This window comes from Bolinopsis microptera, chromosome 11 (assembly GCF_026151205.1).
Source record: "Bolinopsis microptera isolate Bmic1 chromosome 11, MBARI_Bmic_1.0, whole genome shotgun sequence".
Lineage (NCBI taxonomy): Eukaryota > Metazoa > Ctenophora > Tentaculata > Lobata > Bolinopsidae > Bolinopsis > Bolinopsis microptera.
In genome coordinates, this window is record NC_087082.1 from 16,247,716 (window position 1) to 16,264,250 (window position 16,535).

The 16,535-nt window shown below is 40.4% G+C and overlaps 1 protein-coding gene across 2 annotated transcripts; it reads right to left on the reverse strand.

Annotated features, from left to right (window-relative positions):
• Window positions 1–219: 219 nt before the first annotated feature.
• LOC134822645 (puromycin-sensitive aminopeptidase-like) lies at window positions 220–11,406 on the reverse strand. 2 transcript variants are annotated; one of them, XM_063833814.1, is made up of 16 exons: window positions 11,158–11,406; window positions 10,811–11,048; window positions 10,392–10,558; window positions 10,091–10,235; window positions 9,552–9,680; window positions 9,133–9,390; window positions 8,832–8,948; window positions 8,335–8,489; window positions 7,823–8,093; window positions 7,523–7,648; window positions 7,029–7,165; window positions 5,738–5,916; window positions 5,010–5,165; window positions 4,600–4,764; window positions 4,380–4,464; window positions 220–434 (listed from the first exon to the last, which is right to left on the reverse strand). In XM_063833814.1, the coding sequence occupies exons 1-16, from the start codon at window positions 11,362–11,364 to the stop codon at window positions 297–299; spliced, it is 2,673 nt and encodes an 890-aa protein (XP_063689884.1). In that variant the 5' UTR covers window positions 11,365–11,406; the 3' UTR covers window positions 220–296. The 2 variants fall into 2 exon arrangements, with proteins under 2 accessions (XP_063689884.1, XP_063689885.1); XM_063833815.1 differs by lacking the exon at window positions 9,552–9,680 and adding an exon at window positions 9,735–9,863.
• Between the last annotated feature and the right edge of the window lie 5,129 nt (window positions 11,407–16,535).

The window sequence follows — 16,535 nt, forward strand, 5'->3', positions numbered from 1 at the left end:
ACCGCAGGCTTTTATATTCAATTTCATAAACACAAATTGAAGATATATAGCGGAATGACATAACAGGCTGAGCGCCGCTCAGTAAAATAGAAATATAAGCGGAGATGCACAAGAGGTTTGCATTTCCGATAACGAACAAGTTTCCCATCCAAGCTTTGCCATTACAAGCTTTAATTGCCAAACATTTTTTTCTGTTTGCGAAAAAAAAAACAACGATAATTGTATCAAAACAATCACAAATTTAACAAATTAATTTCGACAAAAACTGAAAGATAAGAGTTCGCCAGTCCGGCCACTTAAAAGCCACGATCCTTGAACCACTGAGCCACAGCCTCGCCGTCTCTCTCCAGCCACCCGGCGCGCAGTTTAATGCTCTCCAAACTCTGTTTTATCGCTCTTTCTGCCGACGGTGCTTTGTTCTCGGAGAAGAATTTCTGAAAATATTTCCTTTAGTTTAACATGAACTAAATGTTACCCTATCAGTTATCTGCAAATTTTATTTTATAAATTGAGTTACTGGCATACATTTTGTCATACGTTGTATGACCCGCCGCGCACGAGTGCGCGGCTCCCCCTGTATCATTGAAAGCGACAGTGGGGGTGAAGCGACAGTGGGGGCCACCACGTGACAGAGGCACATATTAGGTGCGATGGGTGCGGGATCGCACAATTTACCGTTTTCCGCACATTTCCGCATAAATTATTGTTTTCCGCACACTTCCGCACATTTTGTAATTTTCTGCATATTTCCGCATAATCTAGCATTTTCCGCGTAATTTCGCATAATTTTGAAATTTTCGCGTTAAGATTTTCGAGTGTAAAAACCAAAATATGTTAAAAGTCGGGCCCTTTTAGGACCGTGACTCAGGCCCTTTTAGGACCGTGACTCAGGCCCTTTCGGGACCGTGACCCAGGCCCTTTTGGAACTCATACCTCGGCCACGTGACCCAGTTAACACGTGACACAGGCCCTTTCGGGACCCTGACCCAGGCCCTTTCGGGACCCTGACCCAGGCCCTTTCGGGACCGTGACCCAGGCCCTTTTGGAACTCATGCCTAGGCCACGTGACCCGGTTACCACGTGACCCAGGCCCTTTCGGGACCATGACCCAGGCCCTTTCGGGACTGTTCCCCAGGCCCTTTCGGGACCGTGACCCAGGCCATTATGGAACCCTCGCCGTTACCGTACTTCGATAATACCTGCAGCCCTTTTTATCGGGTAATGAGCTCTATTCGTTGTAGTGTTGGCTTTATAGTGGGCTTAATGGATCTTGGATCAAATGGTTTACAAGTACTGACGATCAATGCCAACAAGCTTGTCACATATTTGCGATCACGCATGGGATCTGATCAACTCTATCAAGACTCAAGAGGCGTCTTCAAATAACTGTCTCCTGATCTCTACCAGATCAAGTCACTGTTCTCAGATAACTGAATCTCAATATAGGTTCAATTATGGTCTTAGTAAAGAACTACACCCTCAGTTACACATAAACAGACCTATTTTTGATAAGAGCGGCGGTTATACGTTTAGAATTTCCAAAGTCCTTCAGAAAATGCAAAAGAAAACCGCACAATTCCCGCACAAATTTCGAAAAAATCGTCGCACATTTGCCGCATAATTGGTAAAAATTTACCGCACCTTACCGCACATTTTACCTTTATAGTCGGGTGCGGTACCGCATAATTTCGATTTTTTTACCGCACCTAATATGTGCCTCTGCCACGTGATACAACATACATGGCCGCATACAAGTACGTGAAGGTCAACATTCATCGTCATTATTCAGCGACTTTTGCACTTTTGGATAGCGCATTTTTGTGAACGGGTGATACTCGTAAAATGTCTGTTCCAATACACAATATAAAGTCCAACTCAGCGCGCGTCTTGGTAGGTTATAAACGTACAAGCCATCTATGCCATACTGCATACATTGATGACAATTGATGTTGAAAAATGCCGGGTAATTTTTAGACATTATTGACATTTCGCCTTTAATCCTGGACCAGGCAAAAGTCCTGCTCACCTTGGGACGTTCGCTAAGTTTCTCGATGTAATTCGAATTATATGACTCTAAATGAGTCTAAATAACACAATTGACTCGGGTAAACTTTTTCACCAGTGGGGCATTTCTCGGAATCACGCCCTTTTTGACCGCACCCATATCGCGACCCCCACTATAAATAATCTCGGCTTCTGATTGAGATACAGACCTCAGCTATGATCCAAAATGTGCCTAAGATGCATGTTTATATTAGTGTTATGAAGATACTTAAGGCCTAAGAGACTTAGTTTTGAGAAATCGCCAAAAATCCGATTTTACTACACTAGCAGTCTCGAGAGTAACAATTATCACACTTATTTCAAGATATCTCCGCTTCTGATTGGAGCTAAGCGCTCATCTTGGGCATTAAAATGGTCAGAATCATCATATTGAGTGGGATAGAGCATGGTTTTAAAGTCTTCAGACTTCAGGTTGTTGAGTTATTAGTTCAGATCCCATTTTTATGCTCTCGCGACTAGCGATTGATGCACTTATTTCAAGATATCTCTGCTTCTGATTGGAGCTAAGCGTTCATCTTGGGCATTAAAATGGTCAAATTCATCATTTTGAGTTGGGTAGAGCATGATTTTAAAGTCTTCAGACTTCAGGTTGTTGAGTTATTAGGCCAGATCCCATTTTTACGCTCTCGCGAATAGCGATTGATGCACTTATTTCAAGATATCTCTTGAAAACGCTTCTGAGTGGAGCTGTGGAGATAAGCGTTCATCATGGGCATTGAAATAGTAAAAAATTATCAAATTAAGTAGCATCGAGCATGGTTTTAAAGTCAGGTTATTAAATTATTAGGTTAAACCCTATTTTTATGCTCTCGCAAGAATGGTCACTGCAATGGTGAAAATATTTATTAAATGAACTGTAATTAATCGCCAGGAAAAAGTTGTTTGCCAAGAAATATCAGTAAAATGTCACTAAAACCTCTAGCACTAGGAACATGCTTTACCCCACTTAATATGATCATACTGACCATTTCAATGCCCATGATAAGCACTTAGCTTCAATCAGAAGCTGCGATATCTTGTAATAAGTGTGTCAATCGCTACTCGCAAGAGTGTAAAAATATGTTTAAACCTAATAATTCAACAACCTGAAGTCTCAAGACTTCAAAACCATGCTCTACCTCACTCAATGTGATGATTCTGACCATTTCAATGCCCAAGATGAGCGTTAAACTCTACTCAGAAGCTGAGATATCTTGAAATAAGTGCATCAATCGCTACTCGCGAGAGCATAAAAATGGGATCTGACCTAATAACTCAACAACCTGAAGTCTGAAGACTTTAAAGTTTAAAACCATGCTCTACCCCACTCAATATGATGATTCCGACCATTTTGATGCCCAAGATGAGCGCTTAGCTCCAATCAGAAGCGGAGATATCTTGAAATAAGTGTGATAATTGTTACTCTCGAGACTGCTAGAATAGTAAAATCGGATTTTTGGCTATTTCTCAAAAACTAAGTCTCTTAGGCCTTAAGTATCTTCATAGCACTAATATAAACATGCATCTTAGGCACATTTTGGTTCATGGCTGAGGTCTGTATCTCAATCAGAAGCCGAGATTATTTATAGTGGGGGTCGCGATATGGGTGGGGTCAAAAAGGGCGTGATTCCGAGAAATGCCCCACTGGTGAAAAAGTGTACCTGAGTCCATTGTGTTATTTAGGGTCATATAAGTCGAATTACATCGAGAAACTTAGCGAACGTCCCAAGGTGAGCAGGACTTTTGCCTGGTCCAGGATTACTTCAGCCTTGTCCATTAACAATGAACTCACCCCCAGTGCGCGCTATGCTGCAGTTCTTCCTAATAACTAATTTCTCCCCCCGCATTGCTACTATTTCAAAGAAATTTAGCATTTAAATGCGTATACTGGTATAGAGTATAATCTGTCGAGATTTCTCCAGAACAGGAAGAAAAGATATTCTCGATGGGATGTAATGTGGTTGACAGAATAACTGCTTTAAGTTAATCGAGTGGCTGCTTCTATTTTCGGTATTATCTTTAATGTTGTCTCTTGTGTTAGTTGGGCCGTGCAATCGGGTCATTTTGAATAATGATTGGTTCAAAAAAATTCGTAGTTAGTAAACGGATCAGATATCGCTAAATTTGTTCTTGAATTGACATGACATATATGATCGAATAAATTAATATAATGTCGCGTGCGTACGCAAGTGCGCTAAAATGTACTTTACATGCACTAAAGTCGCATAGTGCTAGTAGTTTAGTTGATGTTGGGCGCGAATGACCCGTAAAAGCGCGCAATTGTCTTGAACGCCCGGTAAAAACAAGTTTTCTGGGTGCGTTCACGTAAATCTTACCTCAACGTCTTTGTACTTTTCCATGTCTACGAAACTAGCACAGGTAGTCTGAACCAGACGTTGGAAGAGGAAACCACCGGAATACCTTAGAAATATTAGTACAGGAATCTAATTTTAATATTCCACTCAAATATTAAATAAGTAAAAACTTGAAGTTCTTCGTTTCAATTAACTATTTTAAGTCAGAAGTACAATCAATCTCACTTAATAGAAAACTAACCGTTCCAAAAATATGGGGTATTTGTTCTTGACAAACGCCCAAGTTTGGTCTCTTCCTTCCCACCCAGCCTTAGCAACGCCGCCAATAACGAAGGGAGTGTCATTTGAACGTACAGCATCGCTTAGTGAGAAGTCTAGTGTCTTAGCTCGCAAATCAGCGTCAGGACTGGAAATAAACATATAGATAATAGATCTGGACACTGGTGGGGAGTTTATAGTGTTGTGATCACTAAGTATTGGGCCATTTAGAAGAGATTTGTAGACATAATAGTTATAGTGGTGTGATTATTTGTTCAGTCAATAAAAACAAACAATTTGATTAGGATAACCATCTAATCTTTTACTTGAAAACCTTCATTCAACGAATACACCTATCATTCAATTAACTAATTGATATTTGATTGCTCTAACCCGCAGCCAAGAACCCTCTGGATCCTGTCCCTTTCTTCGTGCAGGTCCGTTTTATTAAACAAGGTTAGTAAGTCCTGATATTCGTCATTCCCGCCATTGGCCCGTACTGTGCTGTACACTGATCCTCTTATATCTGCTGGTATCTGTTTTCCTCCACTGTAAGAGATATTGTACACTTTCACTTTCACTTTCAACATTTGCCAATTTCGTTTTGAACGTATATTAAACATGTTGTAATAAGGAGTATTATTGTTGTAATAAGGAGTATTGTTCTGTTTCAGTAAAATTAAGGCAACTATTCCAGGAGAGATGACATACAAATAATATTTAGAGGCAAAAACGAATAACCCGAGAAATAACCCCATAGTAACTAGTTAGTACCCTGAAATTAACATAAAAACGCTGTAGACGTGATAAGTATGTTAGTTAGACAATTCCCTGGGGACTAGTGTTGAGTCAGTGATATCAAATATCAACAGTAAGTTGACATACTGTCCGACATACGACACCATAGTACATACCATAGTACATACCTCGGTCACGAGATATATTTCATACATTTCTAACAGAATACGGAGGTTAACATCTAGTGTTTAGTCGTAAGTCACTATAATATTGTATAAGACATCAGGTCATAAGGTCGATGAGTCAGAACGTAAATAAGTTTAAACTAAATAGTTTAAACTTATTTACTTTAATAAACTTACTTATATTTTGAAACAACGCACCTGATATGCTGTTTAAACATGTCGTTACACTTTTCAATAACTTCAGTGTCCCCACTGTGTCCCAGAGTCCCTATTAGCATGCTCCGTAACAGTGCGTCTGTGTGCCCGTCTGTTTCCTTGTTCTCCCATCCCACCTCAGTGAGAATCTTAGAGAATATCTGTCTCCTCATCGCTTTGAACTGAAGATGTTTTGGTGAAGGAGTACAAGTGAAGATTGTAGTGTGACAATGGAAATGTTCTAGAAGATGAACATTGTTCAAGATTCTCATAGTGTAATATGATAACCGCCTATCTGCACTTATAACATGCATACTGCAGGGAAAACACGACCTACTTCCAGACATAATTACAGATAATAATTACAGGTAATTACATAAACCAGATTCTCTAGTAGCAGTAACATAAACCATAGGATTGTTATCTGATTCACTTGATTGTGGGCCCTAACCTCTACTAATTGTTATCGCTGTTACATTGTTACAATAAGCAGTGAGGGGTGACAAAGTGCGGGGAGACAAAGTGGGGGTGACAAAGTGCGGGGAGACAACGTGGGGGAGACAAAGTGGGGGAGACAAAGTGGGGGAGCAAAGTGGGGGAGACAAAGTGGGGGGGAGACAAGAGGGGGGGAGACAAAGTGGGGGGGAGACAAGTGGGGGGGGGACAAAGTGGGGGAGACAAAGTGGGGGAGACAAAGTGGGGGAGACAAAGTGGGGGAGACAAAGTGGGGGAGACAAAGTGGGGGAGACAAAGTGGGGGAGACAAAGTGGGGGAGACAAAGTGGGGGAGACAAAGTGGGGGAGACAAAGTGGGGGAGACAAAGTGGGGGAGACAAAGTGGGGGAGACAAAGTGGGGGAGACAAAGTGGGGGAGACAAAGTGGGGGAGACAAAGTGGGGGAGACAAAGTGGGGGAGACAAAGTGGGGGAGACAAAGTGGGGGAGACAAAGCGGGGGAGACAAAGCAGGGGAAGACAAAGCGGGGGGAGACAAAGTGGGGGAGACAAAGTGGGGAGACAAAGTGGGGAGACAAAGTGGGGGAGACAAAGTGGGGGAGACAAAGTGGGGGAGACAAAGTGGGGGAGACAAAGTGGGGGAGACAAAGTGGGGGAGACAAAGTGGGGGAGACAAAGTGGGGGAGACAAAGTGGGGGAGACAAAGTGGGGGAGACAAAGTGGGGGAGACAAAGTGGGGGAGACAAAGTGGGGGAGACAAAGTGGGGGAGACAAAGTGGGGGAGACAAAGTGGGGGAGACAAAATGAGTGGTGCAAAATGAGGGATGAAAAAGTGACAAACCTGTTGATAACAAGGTAGATGGTTGAATAGACCTCCCAAATCAGATAAGTTAGTGTTGATACTACTGAGAACAACGTAGTTCCTCTCAGTACTGTAAGATCCCATCAAGGTCAGTAGATTCGCGGTACTCGAGTAACCTGCAAATTGAGGGGATTTGGGAGCAATCTATAAATAACAAAGGAAATAAGTATTTCAAGATGGCAACTAAGGACCTACAAATGGGTAGTTACATCCGTAAGAGCGTAAGAGAGTTCCCCCTATGGCCTACACTAAGCACATTGCACAAAAACATAGTTATTGCACACACATATATATCCTATGTATGTGCAATAACTATATTTTCAAGCGTATAAATGTTATAGTATGTAACATGATGTATATGCCGTCACCCATTTCTGAAGAAAAAAAAAACATAAACAAAAAAAGTATATAACAATGTAAAACTAAAAACTATAATATAATTTCCAGCTAAATGCTAATTAACAATTAATTACCAGCTTTAGCCAGAGCGAACAAATCCTGCTGTATCCCCAGTCTGTCTGCAGATGACAGAGCTTGGTTCTTAACAGCTGGTAGCAGTCTCTTCAGAAGATCATCACTGTACTTAACCCGGAACAGTCCTGCACATTGGAATTTTAAACAATTTTTAAGAACACGTACGATAAACACGTACGATAAAACGAATTAGTTGCTGATAAAAAGTAGCTTCAAGAAAAAGTAGTAGAGAACCTCAACCTATTCTTAACCTAGACAAACAGCTTAAATTTCACAAAATCTCCTCAACTAATAATTACCTATTTGATTAGGATTAACTTTGACCCAGTCGCCAGGCCTGGCTCCCTCCAACACGATCTGCCCCTCTCGTCCGTCCAGCAGATAAGTCTGTGGCGTGTCACGTGACTGTGTGACCACAGTAACTGGCACCAGCCACTGCTGGTCACTGGAGTTATCTCCGTTAGCGCAGAACTTCTGTTGCTTCAAGTTGAGGGTGACACTGTCAGAGGTCTCCACTACCTCCACTGTCAACATGGGGTACCCTATTTGTCCTGTCCATGTTGACATTACCTGTAGGAGAGATTAATTAAGTAATTATAGTCAATTAGCAAAACAATACATTCTTATATGGGGTTTAATCCAGATAATTTGATTTCAGCTATTTAAGTGCCCATTATTTCTCAGTAACAACACCTTCAGGCGGTAATTGGGGACCAAAGAAATTAAAAATGAACCTTCGTGTAACATTTCACTAAACGTTATAACAATTCAAGTTAATGTGGGCAAGGAGGAAGTAGCTTTACATTCTGACCTTGTTAACAGGTTGTCCACTTGACTCCTCAAGGGCGGCCCACAAATGCTCAGTAAGAGCGTTCTTGTACTGGTGACGTTTCAGGTACAGAGCTAGTCCCTTCCTGAACTTCTCTGCTCCCAACCAGTTGTGCAACATCCTGATCACGCTGTTACCTGAGTGAGACATCACGTAAGGTGGGTGTGACGTCACGTGAAGGTGGATGTGACGTCACGTGAAGGTGGCCGTGGGTATGACGTCACGTGAAATTGGGTGTGACGTCATGTGAAGGTGCGTATGACGTCACGTGAAGGTGGGTGTGACGTCACGTGAAGGTGAGTGTGACATCACGTGAAGGTGGGTGTGACGTCACGTGAAGGTGGGTATGACGTCACGTGAAGGTGGGTGTGACGTCACGTGAAGGTGGTTGTGACGTCACGTGAAATAGGCGTGGTCACTTCGCGTTTGGTGTGATGTTTTTATCGGTCGTTTAATTAGTCACAGATTAAAGAAATTACCTTTACAATAAGAAATAGCATCAAAGATTTCATCCACCTCTTCAGGATGACCTACAGGAACTTCAATAGGATGAGAGTTATCTAGAGCGTCCAGTTCAAGTGCACGTGAGAAATCCACTGTGAGGAGATATTTACGTTGGTTATTAACATTTAACATTTAACAAGCACCATATAAGGTGACGAATAAAGATGCAATAAAGTGTTTATGGTTAGTGATAACACTTGAAAATAAATTCTTCTATTTCACACAAAATATTGCTAACTATTAGTGGAAATCTGTTTGCAGATCTCTAAATCTTACTGTTGACGTATTGGAGCCAAATGTCCCAAGAAGGGAAGCAGTGATCCACGCAGAGGTACTCGATCCAGCTAGCAAAACCTTCGTTTAGCCACAAGTGAGTCCACCATTGCATGGTGACCAGGTTTCCAAACCACTGATGGGCCAACTCGTGACCAACTACCAGGGCAACCCACTGTTTGGTTCCAGAAGAGGTGTTCAGTGGATCCACCAGTAACGCAGTCTCCCTGTAGGTCACCAAACCCCAGTTCTCCATCGCTCCTGAATTGTAAATATTGTTGTCATGTTGCTGTCTTCTTAATAGGTCTCAAGTCAAACGTATCTTTAAAGAGATTTGGTTATTTTAAATATTAAATTTGATGAAATGATATGTTTAATCAGACTAAGATTAAGAATGATGCAAGTTATCGTGAGATACACACCAAAACTAAGAGTAGGCACTGCTATCATGTCCAATTTGGGTAAATCGTACTTAATTTCAAAATAGTCTGCGTAAAACGGCATACATTGGACCGCAACATCCAGGGCAAACTGACCCTGTTCACTTTTACCTAAAATAATAAATCTATTACTGAATCATTAAAAATCAATTAAGTAAACGATACCTGCAGCAAAGTCAGGAATAGCAATGAGATCCATTTTGGGTAGTGGGTAGGGTATTTCAAAGTAATCATTATAAAACGGCAGAGTCTTAACGGCAACGTCTAATGCAAACTCTCCTTGTTCTTTTTTACCTGATACAAGATTTTGCGGATAAAGATTTAGACAAGCTCATAAATATCATCTATTACCGGCTATTACATACAGCACGACCTTATGTTATGATAAAGGGAACGTATTTTCTAAGATCGACTCGAGAGCATTGAAATCGAATAATATCAGCAGTTAATAGAGATACAGCTAATATATATGTAATATAAAGCCTGAAAAGAAGTAAAATAGAGGTGAAAATTCTACAAACCGACTGGAGTGTATACTCTGATAAGAACATCGTTCTTATCTCGAGCCTCAACGTAATCAAACTCTCCGACTACAAAGGCAACCAGATAGGTCGACATTATTGGCGTGCGATCGTAGGTTGTTATCTTGATACTATCTTGTACTTCCTTGATGAGAAAAATTAGTAGAATTGAAAATGTATCAATAAATAAATCAAATAGCGCAAATATAAACCATGATCTAATTATGGAATTTAAACTTAAAATATAAAATTACTTCAAAAACAAAAACTTACTAAAACCTAAGTTAAATATCTAAAATACCTCTTTAACTGCAGGCATGTTTGACAGAGCCACAGAAGCTACAGGAGACACCAGTGTTACATCAAATGTTGCCTTGATAGCAGGTTCGTCCCAGCAGGGGAAGGCACGGCGAGCATCTGTTGATTCGAACTGTGTGACAGCAATGGGATGCTTACTTCCATCGCCAGCTGAAGAAGAAATATGTAATTGATTCTATTTGAAGTTAAAATAGTATGTTGGAGAGATATTGTTACTGTATAACTATAATTACTGTCATTATAATATTCATTGATCTCAAAGCCTTTATTTATGTATGGTGCCATCCAGTGAGCTAAATTCGATTTACAAACTAAAATACACAAGACTTTTTAAATTCAGATTGCAGAAAGCAATCATAATCAGCCTCACAGCCCAAACGACACAGTTTAAGAAAGTTTTACCTGTATAGCAACTGCGATAAAATCCTCTCAACTTATCATTCAGAATCCCAGTAAAGTTGAGGTGGATCTGTCCAGAACCTAGAGGCAAAGAACCAGGGAAGGTCACAGTTAGTGTCTCATCTTCAGCGTTAGTTTTTATGTCTGATGAACTAACTGTGTTTCCACCAGAAGTGAAGGAGGCACTTTGAATTTCAATCTCAGCACTGTTCATCTTGACAGCATTTACAGACTCTTTCACCTGGAATTGTAAATGAGATAAGACGAGAATAATAACAAATAAAACGAAAGAAATATTGCATTATATCACAGATAGTTTGAACGAATAACAAAAGATAGGGATAACAAACCTCAACATCGATAGTCTCTTTGCCACTAAAGGAGTTCTTCACTAGATCCGGATGAAGGTAAAGGGTGTAGTTGGAAGGAACCACAGTAGAGGGAAGATGCTCAAATGGTTTTCTTTGACTGGCAGACATCCTGAAGCTTCTTGCTAACCTTATAATTGTGACACTTTTAGAGACTGACCTGAGGCTGGATAGCAGGATTGTACTCATGTCCTCATACTAGAACTGTGTAACATGAGTCTGGCAATGTTTTAGTATAAACTTGTGGAAAAATACATTATATCATGAGAATTCACAACATCCAATAGTTTAACTCTGTCAAGATAGCGGCTGGTACATAATCATTCCATATTTGGTAAACCTCTACTTACAATGTAGGAACTTATCAACAGTAAACTCAACCACATTTTCAAGTTTGTGGAACAGTCGACAAGACTAGAAAGGGAAAACCTTTTTAGATAACCTCCTAGGATTCCACATCAGGAACTACACTAAACCCCACACTAGACCCAACCCAGGCCTGTCCCCGCATAGAAACATATCTCTTAGGCTTTGACCTTGCTCGGATGTCCTTGTCTGCCCACAGAAGTACTACAACGGAAGTGCAAGTGGGTTCGCTCTGAGCCAGGTAGTGACAGCTTCAAGACTCCAGAGGTCTGTTACGTTGATATTCATTTTTTATGATTATGCATAGCCAGCAAGAGTTGCACTCTGTGGGCACGGTGAGAAGGCTTACCGTGTACCAATGGAGGCCAGCGTCTGTTGACTGTAACCGTAGGAGAAGAGCTATGAGGGATAGATGAGAGTAATTGCTCATGATTTATGATTGTGCTCTGCCAATTGCATCACTTGATTTAATTTATAATATATAATATTATTGGACTCTTTCGAGGTTCAATTAGAAAATAAAATCATTATCACTAGTAAGTTGTAACTGTAAAAAGCTAGGCAGTAGGCTGCAGCCAAACATCCAAAGTTAAACCAGACCAACAATATTGGAAGATGATTACACAGGACTTTACCTTTTTCAAGTAAATTGAAGTAATGCAATATGCAAGCTACACGGCTTTTCAATAATGGAATCCTCAGGAGCACCCTGATAGCGGTCAGGGGTGAGAGAGGGAGACGGCAATCGTATACATTGCCAGTCAGTGTAACTTCGTTTAACTTGATACCTGCCACCATGGACTATGAATGTTTCTAGACACTATCCTTTTGATATTGAGATAATGGTATCTCAGATCACGTGTACATCGTTCCTTTTCTATGACACAGTAATTTATTGACACTCACAGCTATAATTTTAATCATTGAATCAGTATTTTTATCTGTGCTCTGCGTAATGCATCACATGAATCAGTTTTTAATCTATTCACTTATTACACATTTGTGCTCTGCTTTAGCATCACTTGACTATTTAAAAAAATTGTTTGTTCAGGCCATGACCTTATAGCCAATTGGCCATTGCTAAAATTGAATGTAATTTATTCAATATTTTATATTTATCACAAAAAAAATAATGGAATGAAAATCATGGCTAGCATATTTAAAGCATATAAAGCACATATAATATAAAGGGGACGGCGGATGATAAATGTGAAGTAGAGACTCCATCGGGATTGTTCATTATATCAGCATCTCAATGAGAGGCTTCTATGCGAAGCCTGCAGAACACTAAAAACCATGGTACTAGAGCAACAACTTTGAAAATTCGTTGATAGTAGTATATTTTAAGAATTGTCTGTACAAAGAAACGTGCATGTCATCAATCCCAGCGGGTGTGTTAACGAATTCTGTACCATCTCCAATCGAAGCAGCCGAATTATTGGCCCATCCGTGATTGATAGCTAGTAAAATAAAACCGGACCCAGCGAAACGATCTAGAATCAAAATTATTATAAATGATAAATCTTGTTTGGTGTAATGGGCTGCTAAGTACACATTAACGGGTGATACTCTTAAAATATCTGTTCCATATATTCAGGACCGTCGACGAGTCCAACTCGGCGCGCGTCCTGGTAGGTTGTAAACCTACAAAGTACACATACATTGGGGTGTACAGTGGCGTAACGAAAGGCCCTGCTGACCCCGCTGTGCAGGGGGGCGCCGTCTTAGGGGGGCGCCAAATCGTTGTTTGAATGTGGGACAATTTCGAAAACTTAACTAAAGTACTAGCAAAACTGCGCGTTTTGCTCTAGATACACACTTTTTTAGAGATTTTACCGGCGTATTCTTTAAAATCACCTAATTTGTTCAATTTTAGGGAGGGGCACCAAAAAGGGAGGGGGCGCCAACAGGGGGGCGCTTTTTTCGGCAGGGGGCGCCAACAGGCAACGTTACGCCACTGGGGGTGTACTTTAACAGTATACACATAATGTCACAATGACCCTATATAAAAATAACCCTTCAAAAATTCAATATTTTTAAAATCAACCTTGGCCTTGCGGCTCCAAGTTCAAATCTAAACTGTCTATATTGACAAAGTTCTTTCTCGCCCCTCTGTCTCCCCGGAGAGAAATTACCGTCGTTCTTAAGATTTCGAAACGAAGGCGCTTCCTAATGTATCCCACAGCTCATCTGAGTACCTCTGCCCTGTGTGGTATTCCATCTTACTAGCCAGCTTCTTTACTAGCCTTTCAGCTTCACCACCCATTCCACCAGACGTTGAGAAAACTAGTATACTAGCTTGATACTTTAACTTGGTACTTTAACTAGTATACTAGCTTAATAGTCTATTGTTCGCTCCTCTCACGTATAGAAAAAAGCTTGCAAAGAGCGCGGCGCACAGGGACTGGTGTGCCATGAGGTAATATAAGAGTGTACTGTCAACTGTTCGAGATATTGATTTATATAGTATATACTACTATTTTATACAAAGTTTTGGAAATCATTCAAATAGTATATTGTTTTGCAACTTCAAACAGTGTTTTGACAATACGTACACGTATTTTGTTTGAAAAAAGGATTGCTGTAATTTTTTTTTTTTTTTTTTTTTTGAATAAAATTATTCAAACAATATACACATAATATAGCAATGACCCTATATAAAATCAACCCTTTAAGAATATACAAAATTCCCTAAGCACTCAAAAATTACCCTTGGCCTTGTGGCTCCAAGTTAAGATCTAGACTGTTTATATTAACAATGTTTTTTCTCGCACCTCTGTCTCCACGGAGAGAAATCACTGTTGTTCTTAGGATTTCAAAGCGAAGGCGCTTTCTGATGTAACCTACAGCATCCGAGTACCTCTGGCCAGTGTGGTACTCCATCTTACTGGCCAGCTTTTTTACCAGTCTTTCAGCTTCACTACCCATTCCACCAGAAGTCGAGAACACTAAAGGTGTGAAGCTTCCTTTCTCCACTTCAAGAACCCTTGCGTTGTAACATCGCTTTTTCTCATTTTCATGGGACTGGTACATTGCTGTAATACAAATTTTAAGTTATCCAAATATTTAATAAATAGCTCAGTAACTGTAAAATACAATTATTTTTAAATATTGAGATTGCATAAATTGTAACATGCAAAGTAAAATTAAAAACTTACACATTTTGTTTTTCTTTGGAGGACTTCGCCGCTTCGACGCGCCGCGCAAACTAGCATTCTTGCTTCGCATCGAAGATCGTTGCTGTGCGAAACAAACTAACGATTTTGATGGGTTGACACAGTCAATCAAGTTTTTCTTAAATAAATTGAAGTATAATATAAAATGTTAATTAGGTTAAATCAATTTTCCAAAAAATGTTTTTAAAATTGAGCAAGCTTTTTGGTTCAGATATACTTTACAAAAATATAAAATATTTTAGTTATTTACTTCACCTAACCATGTGCTTTCGCGCCACTTCGGGCGCGCATGTTTCACAAGTCAAGAAAAGCACCTATCCACGAACCCCGATGGGAAAGTTCGTGCGCGCGTGCGCAGTGCTGACAACAGCGTCTATGTAGCGCAGGTAGTCTTGGCACTTCTCCCTCCAGTATGCAGTAACCACTTTTCAGGTTTCTATAGTGCATAGTGACAGTGTATAGGGGTTAATTAGGTATAAACTAAAATACAGTTGTACTTAATTGACGATGTCAATTCATGGCAGCTCGGCACGGCACAGTAGCGCATCTCGCCGATCTAGCGCGGCACAGTAACGCATCGCGCTACATGAAAGCTGTACTTACACCTACATTCACAAGCATGCAAGCTCACCTGGTCCAATGAGCGGGAAACAGAGGACAAGGTCTGGTGACGTCATAGTCACGTGACCTCATAGGCTCATAATCACGTGACCTCAGACCCAATCAATGATCAATTAGGTTTGGGCATGGTCAGCCCCCTGTCAGCCGATCTTGAGGTGACGTACGACACCTCGTTTACGAAATCAATGTCTGAAAGGCTACACACGTCGCATATGAGGACAAAAGCATGGGTAATTTTGGCACCACTGTAGAGTGGTGCCAAAATTTTTGGGTGGGTTCATGGCTAGAGCCCTTTTTACCGCCGTGAGGCGGGCGCGCGCTACTGCAAGCGCAAGGGCTCTGGATAGAGCAAGTTATTTACAAATATAAAATTAAACAATAATTACGTTTACGGTTTAATTTCAGTTGATCATAAATTTGAAAAAATTATTCCGCGTGTAAAACGTATATTCATAATTGGGGTTTTACGGTTTCATTTTAAAAATGTTTATAATTGAAAAATTTTATTTCGGGCGCCGCGCATCCTAAAAATTTATTTATTTTAAAATATGCGATAAAAATCGAGCGCTAGTATGAATTTTTGACAGGTAGCCCTGTGACTACTGACTAGTGACTCATAACTATTATCGAAGAGTATATGGTATTGGATCCATTCTTCATTCTTGTTATCTTTATAGTTGTTATCTTTATAGATGTAATCAAACGTGTATTGACAACATTTACACAAATGATATAAACAAGGTTGTTGCCTCAGGTACAGTATCTGACAGAATCTCGCATCATCTGCCAGTTTTTCATATTTTTGAAGACCTAGCTGTAACTAACTCTGAACCTCAAGTTAAACATACCCAATATTATGATTACAGTGAATCCAACGTTCGAGTCCTTGTTTCATCCTTAAACCAACATTTCTCTGAGCACCCACCAAAAAACTTTATTGAATTTCACGACACATTCAAAACGAATCTAGACAAATCATGTAAACTCAGTAAACCTAAAGTCTCCAAAAGAACGCCAATGACAAATCCGTGGATAACAGGAGGATTGATCGCGTCTATAAATAAAAAACATGAGCTGCACGACCACTGGCATAAAGCGAAGAGAGAAAAATGTTTGCATAATCCAGGTAAACTTTGTCGTGAGATCAAGGAAGCCTGTCACTGCAATCCTTGTAATGATGCCAGGGAAAAGCATGCT

Bases quoted from the DNA above. Each gene is read 5' to 3' on its own strand.
- LOC134822645 (XM_063833814.1), bottom strand. From the start codon at position 11,364: ATGAGTACAATCCTGCTATCCAGCCTCAGGTCAGTCTCTAAAAGTGTC. The intron at 5,166-5,737 runs GTGCGTTGTTTC...TATCTCTTACAG, and splicing joins ATGTTTAAACAGCATATCAG to TGGAGGAAAACAGATACCAG. The intron at 4,765-5,009 runs GTTAGAGCAATC...GTTTATTTCCAG, and splicing joins CAGAGGGTTCTTGGCTGCGG to TCCTGACGCTGATTTGCGAG.